The sequence below is a fragment of the Salvelinus alpinus genome, chromosome 3 (genome assembly GCF_045679555.1).
Source record: "Salvelinus alpinus chromosome 3, SLU_Salpinus.1, whole genome shotgun sequence".
NCBI classification, from domain to species: domain Eukaryota; kingdom Metazoa; phylum Chordata; class Actinopteri; order Salmoniformes; family Salmonidae; genus Salvelinus; species Salvelinus alpinus.
In genome coordinates this window covers 14504516-14525560 of record NC_092088.1, presented here as the reverse complement: position 1 = coordinate 14525560, position 21045 = coordinate 14504516, and the positions used below count along the sequence as shown (strand labels likewise).

The window sequence follows — 21045 nt, the reverse complement described above, 5'->3', positions numbered from 1 at the left end:
AGAGAGAGAGTGAGAGCGAGTCAGGCCGAGAGAGAGGCAGAGGCCCGAGAGAGAGAGAGGCCAGAGAGAGAGAGGCCCGTGAGAGAGGCAGAGCGAGAGAGAAAGAGAGAAAGAGAGAGAGCGAGACAGAGCGAGGGATAGGCTGAGAGAGGCCGAGAAAGAGAGAGGCCCGAGAGAGGGAGAGAGAGAGCAAGAGAGGCAGAGAAAGAGAGAGAGGCAGAGAAAGAGAGACAGAGGGGCCGAGAGAGAGAGGCAGGGAGAGAGAGAGAGGCCGAGAGAGAGAGGCAGGGAGAGAGAGAGGCAGAGAGAGAGCAAGAGCGAGGCAGAGAGAGAGCGAGAGCAAGAGAGAGGCAGAGTCAGGCCTGAGAGAGAACGAGGCAGAGAAAGAGAGAGGCAGAGAGAGACAGAGGGGCTGAGAGAGAGAGGCAGAGAGAGAGAGAGCGAGACAGAGAGAGGCCGAGAAAGAGAGGCAGAGAAAGAGAAAGAGAGAGGTAGGCCCGAGAGAGAGGCTGAGAGAGAGAAAGAGAGGCAGAGAGAGAGAGAGGCAGAGAGAGAGAGAGAGAGAGAGAGAGCAAGGCAGAAAGAGAGAGTGAGAGCGAGTCAGGCCGAGAGAGAGGCAGAGGCCCGAGAGAGAGAGAGGCCGGAGAGAGAGAGGCCCGTGAGAGAGGCAGAGCGAGAGAGAAAGAGAGAAAGAGAGAGAGCGAGACAGAGCGAGGGATAGGCTGAGAGAGGCCGAGAAAGAGAGAGGCCCGAGAGAGGGAGAGAGAGAGCGAGAGAGGCAGAGAAAGAGAGAGAGGCAGAGAAAGAGAGACAGAGGGGCCAAGAGAGAGAGGCAGGGAGAGAGAGAGAGAGGCCGAGAGAGAGAGGCAGGGAGAGAGAGAGTCAGAGAGAGAGAGAGGCCAAGAAAGAGAGACCTCAACTCAGCAAAATCACAGTGTACTTTGAATAGACCAATACTCAATGAGGCATCAAAGCCAAAGGAACTGAATAATATTAAGAAATGCTATTGATGGAAGTAAAGCAGTGTAGAAACCTACCAAAAAACAACAAATTCAAGCCTTTTTGACAACTTCCTGAACAAAACATAACACTGTAATAGTGAAGGTGTAAACCTGGCAGTAGAAATCTTCAACAGTATATTTGACCTCTCAGCTTCCCTATCAAATCTAAAAATGTCAAGTAAACAACCGAAGAAAATTAACAACAATGAGAAATGGCTTGATGAAGAATGCAAAAACCTTTGAAAGAAATTGAGAATCCTATCCAACCAAAAACAGAGACCCAGAAAACCTGAGCCTTCACTATGGTGAATCACTAAAACAATACCGAAACACAGAAAAACCTATCCACATTGTAGAATAATAGTGAAGACATCAGAACTATGAAATAACACATATGGAATCATGAAACAACCAAAAAAGTGTTAAACAAATAAAAATATATTTTAGATTTTAGATTCTTCAAAGTATTCACCCTTTGCCTTGATGACAGCTTTGCACACTCAAAATACAACCCCCCCCCCCCCCCCCCCCACACACACACACACACATTTCAATCAGCAATATTTAAACTCCTTAACATCATCCTCAGCTCTGGCATCTTCCCCAATATTTGGAGCCAAGGCCTGATCACCCAAATCCACAAAAGTGGAGACAGATTTGACCCCAATAACTACCGTGGGATATGCGTCAACAGCAACCGTGGGAAAATCCTCTGCATTGTCATTAACAACAGACAGGTGCATTTCTTCAGTGAAAACAATGTACTGAGCAAATGTCAAATTGCCTTTTTACCAAATTACCGTACGACAGACCACGTATTCACCCTGCACACCCTAATTGACAAACAAACAAACCAAAACAAAGGCACAGTCTTCTCATGCTTTGTTGATTTCAGAAAAGCTTTTGACTCAATTTGGCATCAGGGTCTGCTAGGCAAAATGATGGAAAACAGTGTTGGGGGAAAACATACGACATTATAAAATCCATGTACACAAACAACAAGTCCGTGGTTAAAATTGGCAGAAAACACACACATTTCTTTCCACAGGGCTGTGGGGGGAGACAGGGATACAGCTTGAGCCCCACCCTCTTCAACATATATATCAATGAATTGGTGTGGGCACTAGAACAGTCTGCAGCACCCGGCCTCACCCTACTAGAATCTGAAGTAAAATGTCTGTTTGCTGATGATCTGGTACTTCTGTCACCAACCAAGTAGGGCACAGCAGCACCTAGATCTTCTGTACAGATTCTGTCAGACCTGGGCCCTGACAGTAAATCTTAGTAAGACAAAAATAATGGTGTTCCAAAAAGGTCCAGTTGCCAGAACCACAAATACAAATTCCATCTAGACATCGTTGCCCTAGAGCACACAAAAAACGATACATACCTCGGCCTAAACATCAGCGACACAGGTAACTTCCACAAAGCTGTGAACGAGCTGAGAGACAAAGCAAAAAGGGCCTTCAACGCCATCAAAAGGAACATAAAATTTGACATACCAATTAAGATCTGGATAAAAATACTTGAATCATTAATAGAACCCATTGCCCTTTATGGTTGTGAGGTCTGAGGTCCGCTCACCAACTAAGAACTCACAAAATAGGACAAATACCAAATTGAGACTCTGTATGCAGAATTCTACATGCAGAATTCACAGTGTACAACGTAAAAAAACAAATAACGCATGCAAAGCAGAATTAGGCCGATACCCGCTAAAAAAATCCAGAAAATAAGTGTTCAATTCTACAACCACCTAAATAAAGGAAGTGACTCCCAAACCTTCCATAACAAAGCCATCACCTACACAGAACCCCAAGACAGCAACACAATTAGACCCAACCAAATCATGAGAAAACTAAAAGATAATTACTTGTCACATTGGAAAAAATTAACAAAAAAACAGAACTAGAATGCTATTTGGCCCTAAACAGGGAGTACACAGTGGCAGAATACCTGACCACTGTGACTGACCCAAACTTAAGGAAAGCTTTGACTATGTATAGACTCAGTGAGCATAGCCTTGCTATTGAGAAAGGCCGCCGTAGGCAGACCTGGCTCTCAAGAGAAGACAGGCTATGTGCACACTGCCCACAAAATGAGGTGTAAACTGAGCTTCACCTCCTAACCTCCTGCCAAATGTATGACAATATTAGAGACACATATTTCCATCAGAATACACAGATCCACAAAGAATTCGAAAACAAACCCAATTTTGATAAACTCCCATATCTACTGGGTCAAATACCACAGTGTTCCATCACAGCAGCAAGATTCGTGACCTGTTGCCACAAGAAAAGGTTAACCAGTGAAGAACAAACACCATTGTAAATACAACCTATATTTGTTTATTTATTTTCCCTTTTGTACTTTAACCATTTGTACATCGTTACAACACTGTATATATAGACATAATATGACATTTGAAATGTCTTTACTGTTTTGAGACTCTGTGAGTGTAATGTTTACTGTTCATTTTTACTGTTTATTTCACTTTTGTTTATTATCTATTACACTTGCTTTGGCAATGTTAAGTTGTGTTTCCCATGTAAATAACGCCCTTGGATTGAATTGAGAGAGAGAGAAAGAGGGGGGTAGAGAGCGAGAGAGAAAGAGGGGCAGAGAGAGAGGCAGGGAGAGAGAGAGAGAGATGTAGCAGACGTTCCATAGAGTAGCAGAATCAGACTCTATTGTCACTGAGCTGAATCTGACTACAGAGTTCATGCAGCACACACTCTGCCAGACACACACACATGCAGGCTGACACACACACACCCTGTGATTAATGGCCAGGACAGAGAGAGGAGCTGCAATAGTTATCTCTCACAAAAACACAGCTTGGCTTTCCTTGAACATCATCTAACCATGCCAAACACACTGACAGTCTTTCCCGGAGGCTGTACCCCTCATACCTCATTCCAATCTGGAAGAGGAAGATAGAGGAAGATGAAGAGAGCAAAAGAGGGAGAGGAAGCGACAGAAAGAGGAAGAAAGAGGAAGAGTGAAAGAGGAAGAGAGAGGAAGAGAGAAAGAGCGAGGGGAGTCAAAGGAAAAGCAGCCTAGCCCCGGACTAAAAAGCTCTGGACTAAAGAGCTCTGGACTAAAGAGCCCCGGACTAAAGAGCTCCGGACTAAAGAGCTCTGGACTAAAGAGCTCTGGACTAAAGAGCTCTGGACTAAAGAGCTCCGGACTAAAGAGCTCCGGACTAAAGAGCCCCGGACTAAAGAGCTCCGGACTAAAGAGCCCCGGACTAAAGAGCCCCGGACTAAAGAGCCCCGGACTAAAGAGCCCCGGACTAAAGAGCTCCGGACTAAAGAGCTCCGGACTAAAGAGCCCCGGACTAAAAAGCTCCGGACTAAAGAGCTCTGGACTAAAGAGCCCCGGACTAAAGAGCCCCGGACTAAAGAGCCCCGGACTAAAGAGCCCCGGACTAAAGAGCTCTGGACTAAAGAGCTCTGGACTAAAGAGCCCCGGACTAAAGAGCTCTGGACTAAAGAGCTCTGGACTAAAGAGCCCCGGACTAAAGAGCTCTGGACTAAAGAGCCCTGGACTAAAGATGTCCGGACTAAAGAGCTAAATGACTCAAATTTTATGAAATGTGTTATACAATTGCAGTTTTCTCTACGCCCATGGGAAAATGTGTAGAATTGCAGGAAATCAACTTAAACTGGAAATGTTTCTTTCCACTGTAAAATTTGCCACGAGTTTGCCCCGCCCCCAACAAAATGTCACTTAGGGCCCCCAGAATGCTAGAACATGAAAAGAGTATGTGAGGAAAACCCTCAGCAGAGACTTCAGACAGGCATATGCAATATCAACGCTGTCCCTTTAAGAGCAAAGATATGCAAAGAGCAAATAAGGAAAGAGTTGAGTGATGACGCTTTGCTGAAGTGAAAGTTAAATATAGATGAGGAAACTGCGCACAGAAACAACCATTATCCTGTTCCTCAGAAAGTTAACATTGCAGCTTAAGAGTCTACCTTTGTAGAGAAATTAAAGGAAAATACAAGATTTTTAGGTGTGTAAGAGAAATAGAGACAGAGGGAGATGGAAAAACCTTGACAGCTGAACCGCAGCTACCATTCAGGATACCGAGGTCACTGTGAGAGTGAGAAAAACCCCCACCAGTTTACGGTCTAAATGCTGACTCAGTCTAGGACTTGTGTTTGCTCTGTTATTGTGTTCCTGAAATGGCGTCCTCTAGCCGTCTCCTGTCTGAAGAGCAGTTCCAGTGCTCTATCTGTCTGGATGTGTTCACTGAGCCTGTCTCTACTCCATGTGGACACAACTTCTGCAAGGTCTGTATCAGTGGATACTGGGATATAACTGACCTGTGCCAGTGTCCAATGTGTAAACAAATATTCCACCAAAGACCAGAGCTAAAAACCAACACAGCATTCAGAGATATTGTAGAGCATTTTAAGATGATCAGAATCAGAGACACAGACGAGTCCCCTGCCGAGGCTGGAGAAGTGTCCTGTGACGTCTGCACTGGGACAAGGCTCAAGGCCCTGAAGTCCTGCCTGGAGTGTCTGACCTCTTTCTGTGAGACTCACCTGCAGCCTCATCAGAGAGTCACCGGCCTGAAAAGGCACAAGCTAATAGACCCCGTGGAGAACCTGGAAGACAGGATGTGTAAGAAGCATGACAGACTGCTGGAGCTGTTCTGTAGGACCGACCAGACGTGTGTGTGTCAGTTCTGCATTGAGACAGACCACAAGAATCACCACACCGTCCCTCTAGAAGAAGAGTGTGGAGAGAGGAAGGTTCAGCTGGGGAAGACGGAGCGACAGATACGGCAGATGACCCAGGAGCGAATGCAGAAGGTTCAGGAGGTCAAACATTCAGTAGAGCTCAACAAGAGAGACGCAGAGAGAGAAATAGCGGACGGCCTGCAGGTCTTCACTGCTCTGGTGTATTCCATTCAGAGAAGCCAGGCTGATTTCACGGAAGTGGTTGAGGAGAAGCAGAAAGCAGCAGAGAATCGTGCTGATGGGCTCATTAAAGAGCTGGAGCAGGAAATGACTGAGCTACAGAGGAAAAGCACTGAGCTGGAGCAGTACTCACACACTGAGGACCACCTCCTCCTCCTCCAGACCTTCCCATCCCTGTGTACCCCGAAACACACAAAGGACTGGTCTGAGGTCAGTGTTCACAGTGATATGTGTTTGGGGGGACTGAGGAGAGCTGTGTCTGAGCTGGAGCAGACACTTCAGGAAGAACTAGAGAGAGAGGTGAAGAGGTTGTGTGATGTTGAGCTGAAGACAATTCAGCAGTGGTCAGCGGATGTGACCCTGGACCCTGATACAGCACATCCATTCCTCATCTTGTCTAGGGACCGGAAACAAGTGAGATATGGAGGCACACGGCAGAAACTCCCTGACAACGCAAATAAATTCTATAACCCAGAGAGGTTTTTGAATCACCTCTCTGTCCTGGGAAAAGAGAGTTTCTCCTCGGGGAGATTCTACTATGAGGTGCAGGTGAATGGAAAAGCTGAGTGGCTTTTAGGAGTGGCCAGGGAGTCCATCAACAGGAAGGATGACATAAATATGAGCCCTGTCGATGGCCTCTGGACTGTGTATATGAGGGGTGAGGATATCTATGAGGCCTACACCTCTCCCCCTGTCCCTCTCTCCCTGAGAGAGAAGCCCCAGAAAGTGGGGGTGTTTGTGGATTATGAGGGGGGTCGTGTCTCCTTCTACAATGTGGAGGCCAGGGCTCATATCTACTCTTTCATTGGCTGCGCCTTCACTGAGAAACTCTATCCATACTTCAACACCTGTGATAATGAACTCGGTCCAAACTTAGCCCCATTTGTCATCTGTCCTGTCAATCACACAGACTGAATGAAATGTTGTACTTTGGCACATGATTTTATCTGTAATTAGTATGGACATGTAATCCTATGGCGCAATGATGAGAAGAAATAACATCCGAAGTAATATGGTGTTATGTACAGTTGAAGTTGGAAGTTTACATACACCTTAGCCAAATACATTTAAACTCCGTTTTTCCACAATTCCTGACATTTAATCCAAGTAAAAATTCTCTGTCTTAAGTCAGTTAGGATCACCACTTTTTTTTAAGAATGTGAAATGTCAGAATAATAGTAGAGAGAATTATTTATTTCAGCTTTTATTTCTTTCATCACATTCCCAGTGGGTCAGAAGTTTACATACACTCAATTAGTATTTGGTAGCATTGCCTTTAAATTGTTTAACTTGGGTCAAACGTTTCTGGTAGCCTTCCACAAGCTTCCCACAATAAGTTGGGTGAATTTTGGCCCATTCCTCCTGACAGAGCTGGTGTAACTGAGTCAGGTTTGTAGGCCTCCTTGCTCGCACACACTTTTTCAGTTCTGCCCACAAATGTTCTATAGGATTGAGGTCAGGGCTTTGTGATGGCCACTCCAATACCTTGACCTTGTTGTCCTTAAGCCATTTTGCCACAACTTTGGAAGTATGCTTGGGGTCATTGTCCATTTGGAAGACCCATTTGCGACCAAGCTTTAACTTTCTGACTGATCTCTTGAGATATTGCTTCAATATATCCACATAATTGTCCATCCTCATGATGCCATCTATTTTGTTTAGTGCACCAGTCCCTTCTGCAGCAAAGCACCCCCACAATATGATGCTGCCACCCCCGTGCTTCACGGTTGGTATGGTGTTCTTCGGCTTGCAAGCCTCCCCCTTTTTCCTCCAAACATAACTATGGTCATTATGGCCAAACAGTTTTATTTTTGTTTCATCAGACCAGAGGACATTTCTCCAAAAAGTACGATCTTTGTCCCCATGTGTAGTAGCAAACCGTAGTCTGGCTTTTTTATGGCGGTTTTGGAGCAGTGGCTTCTTCCTTGCTGAGCAGCCTTTCAGGTTATGTTGATATAGGACTCGTTTTACTGTGGATGTAGATACTTTTGTACCTGTTTCCTCCAGCATCTTCACAAGGTCCTTTACTGTTGTTCTGGGATTGATTTGCACTTTTCGCACAAAAGTACGTTCATCTCTAGGAGACAGAATGCGTCTCCTTCCTGAGCAGTATGACGGCTGCATGGTCCCATGGTGTTTATACTTGCATACTATTGTTTGTACAGATGAACGTGGTACCTTCAGGCATTTGGAAATTTCTCCCAAGGATGAAGCAGACTTGTGGAGGTCTACAATTTTTTTTCTGAGGTCTTGGCTGATTTCTTTTGATTTCCCCATGATGCCAAGCAAAGAGGCACAAAGTTTGAAGGTAGGCCTTGAAATACATCCACAGGTACACCTCCAATTGACTCAAATGATGTCAGTTAGCCTATCAGAAGCTTCTAAAGCCATGACATAATTTTCTGGAATTTTCCGAGCTGTTTAAAGTCACAGTCAACTTAGTGTATGTAAACTTCTGACCCACTGGAATTGTGATACAGTGAATTATAAGTGAAATAATCTGTCTGTAAACAATTGTTGGAAACATTACTTGTGTCATGCACAAAGTAGATGTCCTAACCAACTTGCCAAAACTATAGTTTGTTAACAAGAAATTAGTGGAGTGGTTGAAAAACGAGTTTTATGACTCCAACCTAAGTGTATGTAAACTTCCGACTTCAACTGTATATAGTCTATAGATAAATGGGGATGTACTGGGTTGAAATATTACTATATAACTATAAATGTGGAGGCCAGGTCTTATATCTACTATTTTACTGGCTACACCTTCACTGAGAAACTTTACCCGTACTTCAATCCCTGTGATAATTATGACGGTACTATGATAGCCCCATTGGACTAGGTGAAAAACGTGTGAATCGACGTGCCCTTGAGCAAGGCACTTATTAACCTTAGTTGCTCTGGATAAGAGCGTCTGCTAAATGACTAGAAACTTCTACTCTCTAGCCTGCTGTACACACCATCTCTTATCCTCCAGTCCCTCTGCTTGTAACTGACTCCTCTTCTTTCCTGTATCCCTCCATCTCCATCTCTCCCTGTAGCATTGATAAGAGAATTGTATTATATTCTGTAGGCCTAATAAATGTTTCTATTTTGTCAAGATTCCATAATGCCTATTTGAATTTAATTGGAATAATAATTGACCATTGCATCATGAATCAGTTTGTAAACTCAAAGCTCCAATCACCGCATGCAGACACACATACCAACACCGATCGCTAGGACGACAATACGGCGTTGCTACGACAACCACACTCTCCTCCATCGCTATGGGAACCATCACCATTCTCTCAGCTCCCATAATCCATTTCACATTCTCAATGAGCATTTGACACGGTTCACAAACACACACAGAGAGTTGAGACCACATGGGGGGTTGGTGTGTGTCTGTGCTCTAACACACAGAGAGTTGAGACCATATGGGGGGTTGGTGTGTGTCTGTGCTCTAACACACATGCATGCGGTGCACACACACACGCGAGACACTCATGTCTACACCATCAGCTACACACACAATAGTAAAGCATACTGATGTGCTGTACGCTAATTAAACCAAGGAGGGCCTTTTGCATCATCATATCCCAGACAAATCCTAACGCACATTTCACCCAATCAGAACCATCCCCTGCCCAGTTAGAGACTCTGCTGTCTTTTTATATATAGAGAGAGAGAGCGAGAGAGAGAAATGTGCCTTTATGATTTAACAAAATTATTTAGACCAGGATGAGGGAGAAAAATGTTGTGTGTTTACATGCGGTGTGTTTTGAGGTTGGTTGAGTGTGATTTGTTGTGTGTTGTAAATAAACAATTGTTAGTTGTTTTTTTAAATAGCCTTTTTTTAAAGACTCTTCTGTCTGATTGGCCAGAGGACAGTGGGAGGGGTTTATTTTCCTTGATGCGGTGACATCAAAAGGTCTCAATGAATCATTAGCACTGTAGGGATTTGGCTGCTTGTGTGTGTGCATACAGTATGTGTGCTTTGTGGATTTTGACACTTGGAGTGAGACCAGAAATGATGAATCAGCTGGTCTTTGCAGTGAGAGAGAGAACCCCACCCCCATCACAACCACCAGCCACAGAGAGAAAGAGGAAATAGAGATGGATGGAGTAAACGGGAGGAGGGGGAAAAGAGTCTAGAAGGACATGAGTGAGTAGGAATGGAGACAATATGAGTAGGGGTAGAAGGGGTGGGACATTTTATGGAACACAAAGAAATGGGGAGAGGGAAAGGGGGAGGGAATAGGAGAGGGGAAAGGGGGGAGGAAATAGGAGAGAGGAAAGGGGGAGGGAATAGGAGAGGGGAAAGGGGGAGGAAATAGGAAAGGGAATAGGAGAGTGGAAAGGGGGAGGAAATAGGAGAGGGGAAAGGGGGAGGAAATAGGAGAGAAGAAAGGGGAGGAAATAGGAAAGGGAATAGGAGAGGGAAAGGGGGAGGGGAATAGGAGAGGGAAAGAGGAATAGGAGAGAGAACGGGGAATAGGAGATGGGGTAGGGGAATAGGAGGGGGAGGGGAATAGTAGGGGGGAGGGGAATAGGAGAGGGAAGAGAGGGGGGAAAGGAGAGCGAGGGGGAATAAGAGAGGGGGGAATAGGGGGGGAGGGGAATAGGAGATGGGGGGAGGGGAATATGAGGGGGAGGGGAATATGAGGGGGAGGGGAATAGGAGAGGGAAGGTAGGGGAATAGGAGAGGGAAGGGAGGGGAATAGGAGAGGGGGGGAATAGGAGAGGGGATGGGAATAGGAGAGGGAAAGGGGGAGGGGGAGGGGAATAGGAGAGGGGAGGGGGAGAGGGGAAGGGAATAGGAGAGGGGAGAGGGGAGAGGGGAGGGGAATAGGAGAGGGGAGAGGGGAGAGGGGAGGGGAATAGGAGAGGGGAGAGGGGAGAGGGGAAGGGAATAGGAGAGGGGGGGGGGGAGAGGGGAGGGGAATAGGAGAGGGGAGAGGGGAGAATAGGAAGAAGAGAAAAGAAGGGATTGTTAGCCTACCTGCGTTTTGCACCTCGTTTAAATAACTGTCATCAGCTATCACCTGAGAGGAGAGGAACACAGACATAGTTTCAGATTCACACAACGTCAGATAACACAACCTACTGTCAACATTTCACATCATATCTGTTACAGAACAAATAAATACTATATTGACCCTCAGAGGGAAAATTGGGTTTACCACCAATAAAAGACAAAAGTAACCAAAGTGGTTTGTTGAAACCCGCTCGCATGATGAATGACCTTGTCTAAGAGGCTTTAGCTCAGTGGGCTTGTCTTGTGATGTGCAGACGATGCAGGTTAAATTCCTTCCTGTCACACGTACAAACATTTCAGACACACAGGCATGCAGAATACAGAGACCTGCGTCATGAAGAAGCCAGTATTAGACCGTTTCAGATAGTATCTGACAGAATGCTGTGTGGTACAGTCTCTCATAGTCACAGAAACCAGGTCAGAGAGGAGAGACAAGAAGAGGAGAGGAAAGTGGATAAAAGACGACTCAGATAACATCTATAAACATTTCATCCTCTTCACCTTGACTTCGACAGTTCATTTCCACTCAAGGGAGTTAGAATGCAAGCACAGGCACACACACAGGCACGCACACAGGCACACACACACACACACACACACGAGTGTCACCTCCCTATGCTATTGCACTGCCTAATCATATTACACAGTGAACAGGGGTTTCTGATGAAAAGCTAACATGCTGTTGATATCTCCACTCATATCAATCTCACAGTTATCATACTGTTACAGCAGCAAATCAGATGTTACCACAGGACAGCTGAGACCAAACCAACACATCTGGACAGAGAGAGGCTCGATCTGTTCCAATTTTCACACTAACATACCACTTAGAATGAATCAGTGTACTGGGCATGCTGGGCATGGGGGTGATTGAATTGCTGCGACAACGGGAAACAGCGCGTGGTGCAACTGTACATCCACGCACCACCAGGGGAAAACAGGCAGGGGCTGGTTCCTATGACACCCCGCCATGAGGGAACCGTTCCCGAGTGGTGTGTGTGTGTGTGTGTGTGTGTGTGTGTGTGTGTGTGTGTGTGTGTGTGCGTGTGCGTGCGTGCGTGCGCGCACAACTCGCTTTATCCGCTCAATTAGACAAAGACATAAAACAGACTCTTGTGTGCAAACACTGACGCAGAACAATAATGTATATTATTAATGCCTGACTAATAATAAAGGCTATCTAAGGAATGCGTGCACCTACATTCAAACTGCTTCGTCCAGCACAATTAGTCTCTCTCTACCCCCTTGTGGTACCTATAGGCTAAAACGAAGTATTGTTGAATGAAATGATCATGAAAAACGCAACAAAACGTACATAATGTTCCATTATAATGAAGTATGTGATTCCAACCATTATAAAACGTAGCCTATAGCACCTAGCCTAATGACCGTTATGTCGGTGGAGAAAATATGAGGCGCACCTTCAAAAAGAAAAGGGGCACTGTTGTTTTATTTGACCGTATTTCTCAAGGTTAATTTAATTTAGATCAAATATGTTTTGCAAGATAGACTTTTTCCAATATATCCGAAAGAGTAAACATAGTCTACGTACGGGATATGGAAGTGTGAGAAAAAAGGTCTCACCTTGAAAAGGAACGCAATTATAGCACATAGGGGCCACTAAATTGGCTACTGGTCGTAGTAGCTTACCTCTGAAAGCACTTGGAGCCAGAGGCAGTTGAGACCGATCAGAAGCATCATTTTCCGGGTGTTTGGATCCATCCTGGCCGCTGTGTCAGTGTCACCGCCTGGTAAAGAAATGGCACACCTCTCCCATCTCTGTCACAAACTGACCGCGAGGTGGATCGCTATTCACCACCGCGCACGGACTCGACAGAGGATGCCAAGAGAGCGCGCGAAGGTGTAGGCCTGGTAACCTGGTTTTATGAATGATACGACAGAAACATCTCCCGTTTCAACCCAAAACTCTCCGTTTCTCTTCTCTCTCTCTGATGATGTGAGGTGTCGGAATAAAATACACACCCCTTCGAGTGAACAGAAACACACACCCACACCACCTCCGCGCCTTGAGTGGAGAAGGCGACTAGTACCACTTTCGGTTGAGATCTATTTGTTCCGTGAGCTGATCCTGATCTAATTGCCACACCACATGTGGCAACTCTCAAACTGACAAGTTAACCACACCATGGGGATACGGCGCGTATTGCTGCTTCTCATATACCTGGACCCCCTGAGCGTTCTCTGCGCCGCCACGGGAGGCAAGAAGGTGAAGCACAAGGCGATTGAAGCCAACGTCGTCGCGGCGATTCCCACCGCTTCGCCGCAGGACAACACTCGACCGAGGACCACGAGACGAAACTGGGCTACGACACCATACGTGCCTTGGTTACTACATGACGTGAGCGGACAATATGAAAAAGAGTTCGAGTGTCTCAACACATCTCACCCCTACTGCTGTGAGGTCTATTACTACCGGTACTGCTGTCAGTTCAAAGGAAGACTAGACTACCATCAGGACAGCCTTTTGACCCGAGTATGGACCAGACGAACACTGCGGTGCACATCACTTTTTACAATTCTGGCGTAATTTTTTTTTTTTGTGGTGGGAGTTTCGGCTAAAGTTGCCTATGATGAAGCCACAGAGCTCCCTCCGGAAATGAATATCAATATCATATGCCATAGAGAATATATATTCGTAGAATTAATCAATGAATTAATAGGATGTCCAATTACAAAAGCATATTTTGACCATTGGTTAATTGTGTAAATAATCCTCTAAGAAAACCAATGGTCCAAACCTCATGTCTCTATCATAATCAGTTCAAAAGCTATTGGAGTTTTTACCTTTGTAGGATGGCCAAAATTAAGGTGACTAAATCAAGGGTCCGCGGGCACCTAGGGGTCTACAGAGGTACGGCAGGGGGTCTGCACATTATTTTATTTTTAAAGTGGATTTTTTTGAAAATGTATTATTTCAATGTTTTTATGAATATACTTTGATATTCCTGTTTATTTAAATCACTGAACTAAAATACATTTTATTTGGTCTTTCATGTTACATCAGAGTTACACATGTTTTTATTTATTTAACTAGGCAAGTCAGTTAAGAACAAATTCTTATTTACAATGACAGCCTACCCCGGCCAAACCCGGACAACGGTGGGCCAATTGTGCACTGCCCTATGGGACTCCCAATCACGGCCAGATGTGATGCAGCCTGGATTCGAACCAAGAACTGCAGTGACCCCTCTTGCACTGAGATGCAGCGCCACTCGGGATCAAGGCCAAAAGTATGTTGACATCCCTTCAAATTAGTGGATTCGGGCCTACCAGCCCGGACCTAGCTACAGGACCATGAGAACGCTTGACGCTGAAGACTTCACAGAGCTGAACCAAACATACAGTATGTGATCAGTAGCCTTGCTCAAATTTGTTTTATTGAACACACACAAGAATGGTGTATAGGTACCTTGTAGTAAAGACAAGCATACAATTCTTATATAAACATAAAAGAGCAGACAGACAGAGTTATAGGTAAAAAAAAAAATGATAATACAAAATAAGATATACAGAACAATGACAGTTAAACAGAAAGAGGAGTGGTGTCCACATACTTTTGTATATATAGTGTTGTATATAGAATTATTTGGTTCTTTTGTGTGTGTGTGTGTGTGTGTGTGTGTGTGTGTGTGTGTGTGTGTGTGCGTGCGTGCGTGCGTGCGTGCGTGCGTGCGTGCGTGCGTGTGTGCGTGTGTGTGTGCGTGCCTGTGTGCCAGTAAGTGGATGTTAAAAATGAGAGATTTGGAGCTTTACTGGTCCGTTTCCATACCAACGGTTTTAGCGTGGGGATTGGCTCGTTTCGATGAGACGGTTTGAGAATGGGGAGTGTGTGGGGTGGTACTGGGATTGGAGCCAGAGCCTCTGGGTTAAACCTAAACCTCTCTCACATCCATTCTACTGAACAGAAACACAAGGTCTCTTGGAAGAGTAGTCCAAAACAGGACGGACAGAGATCCTAATAACATAAAACACCACCACTGCACCTTGAGGGTTGAGAACTGTCCCATAAACTGCTGCAGAGTTAGAATTGTAACCATTGGAATTGACCCCAGTCCTGATCTAGGCGCTGTACAACCCTTGATGATAAACTCCTATTATCGTCATCTTAGCTTTAGAACACCCACACTTGCCATTGTTTTATAGGCTACATGATCTTTGGTTTGTAGCTTGCGCTCTTATGACAATGTTGCATGTCTCTATCTCACCCCCTCTGAAAGCCAGTAGCTGCCTGGGTGGCTGTTTATTGATAGCCTACACAGGATAGTCTAATGTCATAGACTATATTAACGTTTGTATGCTTGTTGTTCTAATGACGATTGACTCCCTTACACAGCGAGATGAACTCTTCTGATGATTTCCGATTTCAACTATGTGACAACCTTTTACTGTCGGTTTTCTTTCTAACATTATGCCTCGTCACTGGCTCTACAGAAAGCTGAGTCTTCGGATCGATTTCTTGGCATCAGCTCGATGCTCCTGTTTATGTGCATATTAGCAGGGGAACATGTCAGCCTGGCTGGTTTTCTATACCATACTCGGCTCTGAAATGAAACCAGTGGATTTTAGTACTGTGAATGGGAGGTTATGATTCTCCCCCATTTTGAACGGACTTTTACAGAAGACCTTGACCAGACAACTCCTCCTCTATGTCCCATATAGGCCTATGTTTGTCCATGTTATATGTTCCTTGTTGTCTTATGTCTTACTTGATTAAAACCTCTTATGGCTCAAAAATCAGCAGTAAGTATCAGCAGTGGAAAGAGGTGGCCATTTCAAACGGCCTCGTACTCAATTCTTGCTCGTTCAATATGCATATTATTATTACCTTTGGATATAAAACACCTTCTAGTTTCTAAAACAGGTTTAATTATTTCTCTAAGTGAAACATAACTCTTTTTACAGCCCATTTTCTGTAAAAAGTGACATTTCCAAGAAGCTATGTCTCTCTTCAAGATACTCTCTATAAAAGGCCTTGGCACTTAGGACTGTAGAAACACGTCACACATCTTCCCCTGGTTGTCATGCGGAAGTGAGAGAAAGAATGACTTGATTATCTCTGTCAGGGACTGAAAAGAACATCTTTGAGTGATAAGTGCGCACTTAATTTTTTTTTCTGGGCGCGAAGTAGGAACTGGACTGCGCTCCTGGAAAACACTCGTTATAGGTGAATATGACCTCCAGCTTCGATTTTCTTTGATACATGTCACAATCTCATCCTAAAGTATGTTTTTTCAATATACTTTAATTATATTATTGAAATTTATTCTGGACTTTAGACGTGATGCGACGCAAGAATTTTGTCAAGACGGAGAGGTTAGCACGGCATGGCCAGTGTGCCATGCTAATTCAACAGGGACATCGTTCGTTCTAGGTCCAAATGAACACGGTTCTGAACAAAGGACCCTTTGGAGAACATTCTGATGGAAAATCAACAAAGATAAGGACCCAATTTGGGATGCTTTTTCATATATCTGTCGAACTGTGCTATCGCTAGCGTTTGACTAGAATCAATGCTGCTGTGTGTTAGCTATTGTAGTAAGCTAATATAACGATATATTGTGTTTTCGCTGTAAAACACTTCAGAAATCGGAAATATTGTCTGTATTCACAAGATCTTTCTCTTTCATTAGCTATCCACCATATATTTTTCTGAAATCTTTTCTGATGTGAAATTAGAAGTTGACGTTGGTGTCTGTTTTCTCTGGCTACTGCCGTGCGATTTCTGACTGTAGCTATGATGGTGGCTAAGATGGTAGCAGTAATGTAAAACTGATTTATAGCTAAAATATTCAACTTTTTCGAACAAAACATAGATTTATTGTGTAACATGTTATAGGACTGTCATCTGAGGGAGTTTTTTCTAGGTTATTTAGGTTAGTTCTAGGTTAGTTAGGTTGGCTTTGCATGCTAGCTGCATGCTAGCTGCATGCTACCGGTGCTGTGAAAAATATCTGTCTCTCTTTTTGTATTTGGTGGTGAGCTAACATGAATATATGTGGTGTTTTCGCTGTAAAACATTTAAAGAATCTGAAATATTGTCTGTATTCACAAGATCTTTCTCTTTCATTAGCTATCCACCATATATTTCTCTGAAATGTTTTCTGATGTGTAATAAGGTAGTTGACGTTGGTGTCTGTATTTTCTCTGGCTACTCCCGTGCGATTTCTTACTGTAGCTATGATGGTAGCAGTAATGTAAAACTGATTTATAGCTAAAATATGCATTTTTTCTGAACAAAACATAGATTTATTGTGTAACATGTTATAGGACTGTCATCTGAGGTAGTTTTTTCTAGGTTATTTAGGTTGGTTTTAGGTTAGTTAGGTTGGCTTGTGCATGCTACTTCATCCTACTTGTGCTGTGAAAAATGTCTGTCCTCTTTTTTATTTGGTGGTGAGCTAACATAAATATATGTGGTGTTTTCTCTGTAAAACATTTAAAAAATCGGACATGTTGGCTGGATTGACAAGATGTTTATCTTTCAAATGCTGTATTGGACTTGTTAATGTGTGAAAGTTAAATATTTTACAAAAATAGATTTTGAATTTCGCGCCCTGCACTTGGACAGGCTGTTGTCATATTGATCCCGATGTCGGGCTTGCAGCCTGAAGAAGTTCCTGTCTTGTGGAATAACCTTGACCTTTTCTCAACAAGAAGCTAACAAGTTTTGCTTTAGGTGATGCCAACAACAACATAAAATCCATGCGCGGTGTCCACATGAAATCATACTCTTCTCCCGTTGATGTCACACACAATGCTCGACAAATATGTAAATGTGCAAAGGATCTCTTTGTGTTGAAACGGTGCATATGGTTAAATCGGCCTGTTGACCACACCCACCTATGATGTCACTGCCTAACTTCTTTAGGTAGCCTAGTGGTTAAGAGCATTGGGCCAGTAACCGAAAGGTCGCTGGTTCAAATCCCGAACCGAAAAAACAAAAATCTGTCTATGTGCCCTTGAACAAGGCACTTAACCCTAATTGCTTCACCCCTAAAGTTGTACTTGATAAGAGTGTCTGCTAAAATGCAAACCTGTCATGAATTGCTGTTTCCTTGAACCTGGCACTTTGGACTTACAAGTTATTGAATTCCCACATTTTATTGCATATCTTTGAATGTGATTTTGTCATGTTTGTTGCATTCCACAGCTCTGTCTTCAGAAACACAACAGTGACTTGGTTACACAAACCATTTAGTCCATGTTTGAAGATGCAGCAATGTCTCTATTTCCTGTTAATAGATTTGAACACATTTCAGTTGCATGACCCTTGCTGGTTTAGAATTTTATATTTAACCAGGCAAGTCAGTTAAGAACAAATTCTTATTTACAATGACGGCCCACCCCAGCCTGGACGATGCTGGGCCAATTGTGCACCTCCCTGTGGGACTCCCAATCACAGCCAGATGTGATGCAGCCTGGATTCAAACCAGGTACTGTAGTGATACATCTAGAACTGAGATGCAGCGCCTTTGACCCCTGCACCACTTGACTACCCAGACTATTAGAAACTTTTATGACCTGTCTGTTGAGAACATGGAAATCATTTTGAAACGAAAGCCAGAAACCTGCACACATAAGTTTGCCAAATTCTAATCCGATATGAACCTACATTTTACTTTTCACATCACATAGACAGATGTCACTACGTTCAATGTTGTTTTTCAACTGTTTTACAGGACAATGTTTTGTCTGTTCCTATTCATCTAAACTTGATAATTGATTTATGGTTCTAATATTTTCAAGGCAAATTTCCTTTCAAGAACAGGGAAGCTTATTCAATCTAAACTTTAATCTTTTTTTCAAGAAAAATGTAATACTTCTGATAGTGTAACTTTAATGATGCATTCATATTTTATCTCTATTTTTTTTTTTTATGAAATTTTACCCCCAATTTCGTGATATCAGTTGGTATTTACGATCTTGTCTCATTGCTGCAACTCCTCAACGGGCTTGGGAGAGACTGAAAATACACTGCTCAAAAAAATAAAGGGAACACTTAAACAACACAATGTAACTTAAACAACACAGACCCCTTGTGAGACCATATGCTGACACATGCACATTTGTGGCCTGCTGGAGGTCATTTTGCAGGGCTCTGGCAGTGCACCTCCTTGCACAAAGGCGGAGGTAGCGGTCCTGCTGCTGGGTTGTTGCCCTCCTACGGCCTCCTCCACGTCTCCTGATGTACTGGCCTGTCTCCTGGTAGCGCCTCCATGCTCTGGACACTACGCTGACAGACACAGCAAACCTTTTTGCCACAGCTCGCATTGATGTGCCATCCTGGATGAACTGCACTACCTGAGCCACTTGTGTGGGTTGTAGACTCCGTCTCATGCTACCACTAGAGTGAGAGCACCGCCAGCATTCAAAAGTGACCAAAACATCAGCCAGGAAGCATAGGAACTGAGAAGTTGTCTGTGGTCACCACCTGCAGAATCACTCCTTTTTTGGGGGTGTCTTGCTAATTGCCTATAATTTCCACCTTTTGTCTATTCCATTTGCACAACAGCATGTGAAATTTATTGTCAATCAGTGTTGCTTCCTAAGTGGACAGTTTGATTTCACAGAAGTGTGATTGACTTGGAGTTACATTGTGTTGTTTAAGTGTTCCCTTTATTTTTTTGAGCAGTGTATTTGGCATGGGCCCCCAGATCCTCAAAAGGTTCTACAGCTGCACCATCGAGAGCATCCTGACCGGTTGCATCACTGCCTGGTGTGGCAACTGCTCGGCATCTGACTGTAAGGCGCTACAGAGGGTAGTGCGAACGGCCCAGTACATCACTGGGGCCAAGCTTCCTGCCATCCAGGACCTATATAATAGGCGGTGTCAGAGGAAAGTCCATAAAATTGTCAGAGACTCCAGTCACCCAAGTTATAGACTGTTTTGTCTGCTACCACATGGAAAGCTGGACCGGAGCGCCAAGTCTAGGACCAAAAGGCTCCTCAACAGCTTCTACCCCCAAGCCATTAGACTGCTGAACAATTCCTAAAAATCGCCACCGGACAATTTACAATGACAAAAATATAACTATTTGGCCATAATGACCCTAGTTATTTTTGGAGGAAAAAGGGGGAGGCTTGCAAGCCGAATAAATAAATAATTCTCTCTACTATTATTCTGACATTTCACATTCTTAAAATAAAGTGGTGAGCCTAACTGACCCAAGACAGATAATTTTTACTAAGATTAAATGTCAGGAATTGTGTAAAAATTTGGTTAAATGTATTTGGCTATGGTGTATGTAAACTTCCGACTTCAACTGTATCTGCATGGCATTTTGTCTTAATTTTGGCCGATTAACTCATGTTTATTTCTGAAGATTAACTCGTGTTTTTGCTCCGTTTTTCTTCTCAGGCCAGGCAACAACCCATACTGCAGGCCTACTGTTCCATAAAGAAGTCAGCCAGCGACACTGAAAACACACTGAAAACTGTCACGCCCTGACCTTAGAGAGCACAGGTGTCAAACTCATTCCACGGGGGCCCGAGTGTCTGCGGGTTTTCGCTCCTCCCTTGTACTTGAGTGATGAATTAACATCACTAATTAGTTAGGAACTCCCCACACCTGGTTGTCTAGGGCTTTATTGAAAGGAAAAACCAAAAACCTGCAGACACTAGGCCCTCCGTGGAATGAGTTTGACACCCCTGTTAGAGAGCCTTTTTATTTCTCTATTTTGTTAGGTCAGGGTGTGATTAGGGTGGGCATTCTAGTTTTTCGTTTTCTATGTTGGCCTGGTATGGTTTCCAATCAGAGGCAGCTGTCTATCGTTGTCTCTGATTGGGGATCATATTTAGGCAGCCTTTTCCCACCTGTTTGTGGGATCTTGTTTTTGTGTAGTGCCTGTGAGCACTCCATTTCTTCACGTTTCGTTTGTTTGTTTCTTTATTGTTTTCTGGGAGTTTAATTGAAATAAACATGTGGAACTCTACGCACGCTGCGCCTTGGTCCAATCATTCTAACGATTGTGACAGAAAACAACGCCATGTAAAAACAAGTTGACATTGAGGTTAAAGAAAGTGTGCTTTTTCAATTGATCTGATTTTGCTAACCGTTACTTTAGACAAA

At 43.9% G+C, this 21045-nt stretch overlaps 2 protein-coding genes and 1 pseudogene across 2 annotated transcripts in view; 2 read left to right on the top strand and 1 right to left on the bottom strand.

The window, feature by feature from the left end:
- The window catches only part of LOC139570065 (neurotrypsin-like), a 21720-nt gene extending 8632 nt beyond the window's left edge, over nt 1-13088 (bottom strand). The window contains exons 1-2 of the mRNA XM_071391549.1: nt 12606-13088; nt 10920-10962 (exon numbers count right to left, since the gene is read on the bottom strand). Coding sequence (XP_071247650.1) covers nt 10920-10962; nt 12606-12677 — 115 coding nt within the window. The 5' untranslated portion in view covers nt 12678-13088. The remainder of the gene's footprint in view (nt 1-10919; nt 10963-12605) is intronic.
- LOC139570064 (E3 ubiquitin-protein ligase TRIM21-like) lies at nt 4904-9040 on the top strand. Its single transcript, XM_071391548.1, has one exon. The coding sequence runs from the start codon at nt 5192-5194 to the stop codon at nt 6848-6850; it is 1659 nt and encodes a 552-aa protein (XP_071247649.1). The 5' UTR covers nt 4904-5191; the 3' UTR covers nt 6851-9040.
- A 13-nt stretch (nt 13089-13101) lies between the features above and the next one.
- On the top strand, nt 13102-20908 carry LOC139570066 (protein shisa-6-like; annotated as a pseudogene).
- The last annotated feature ends 137 nt before the right edge of the window (nt 20909-21045 follow it).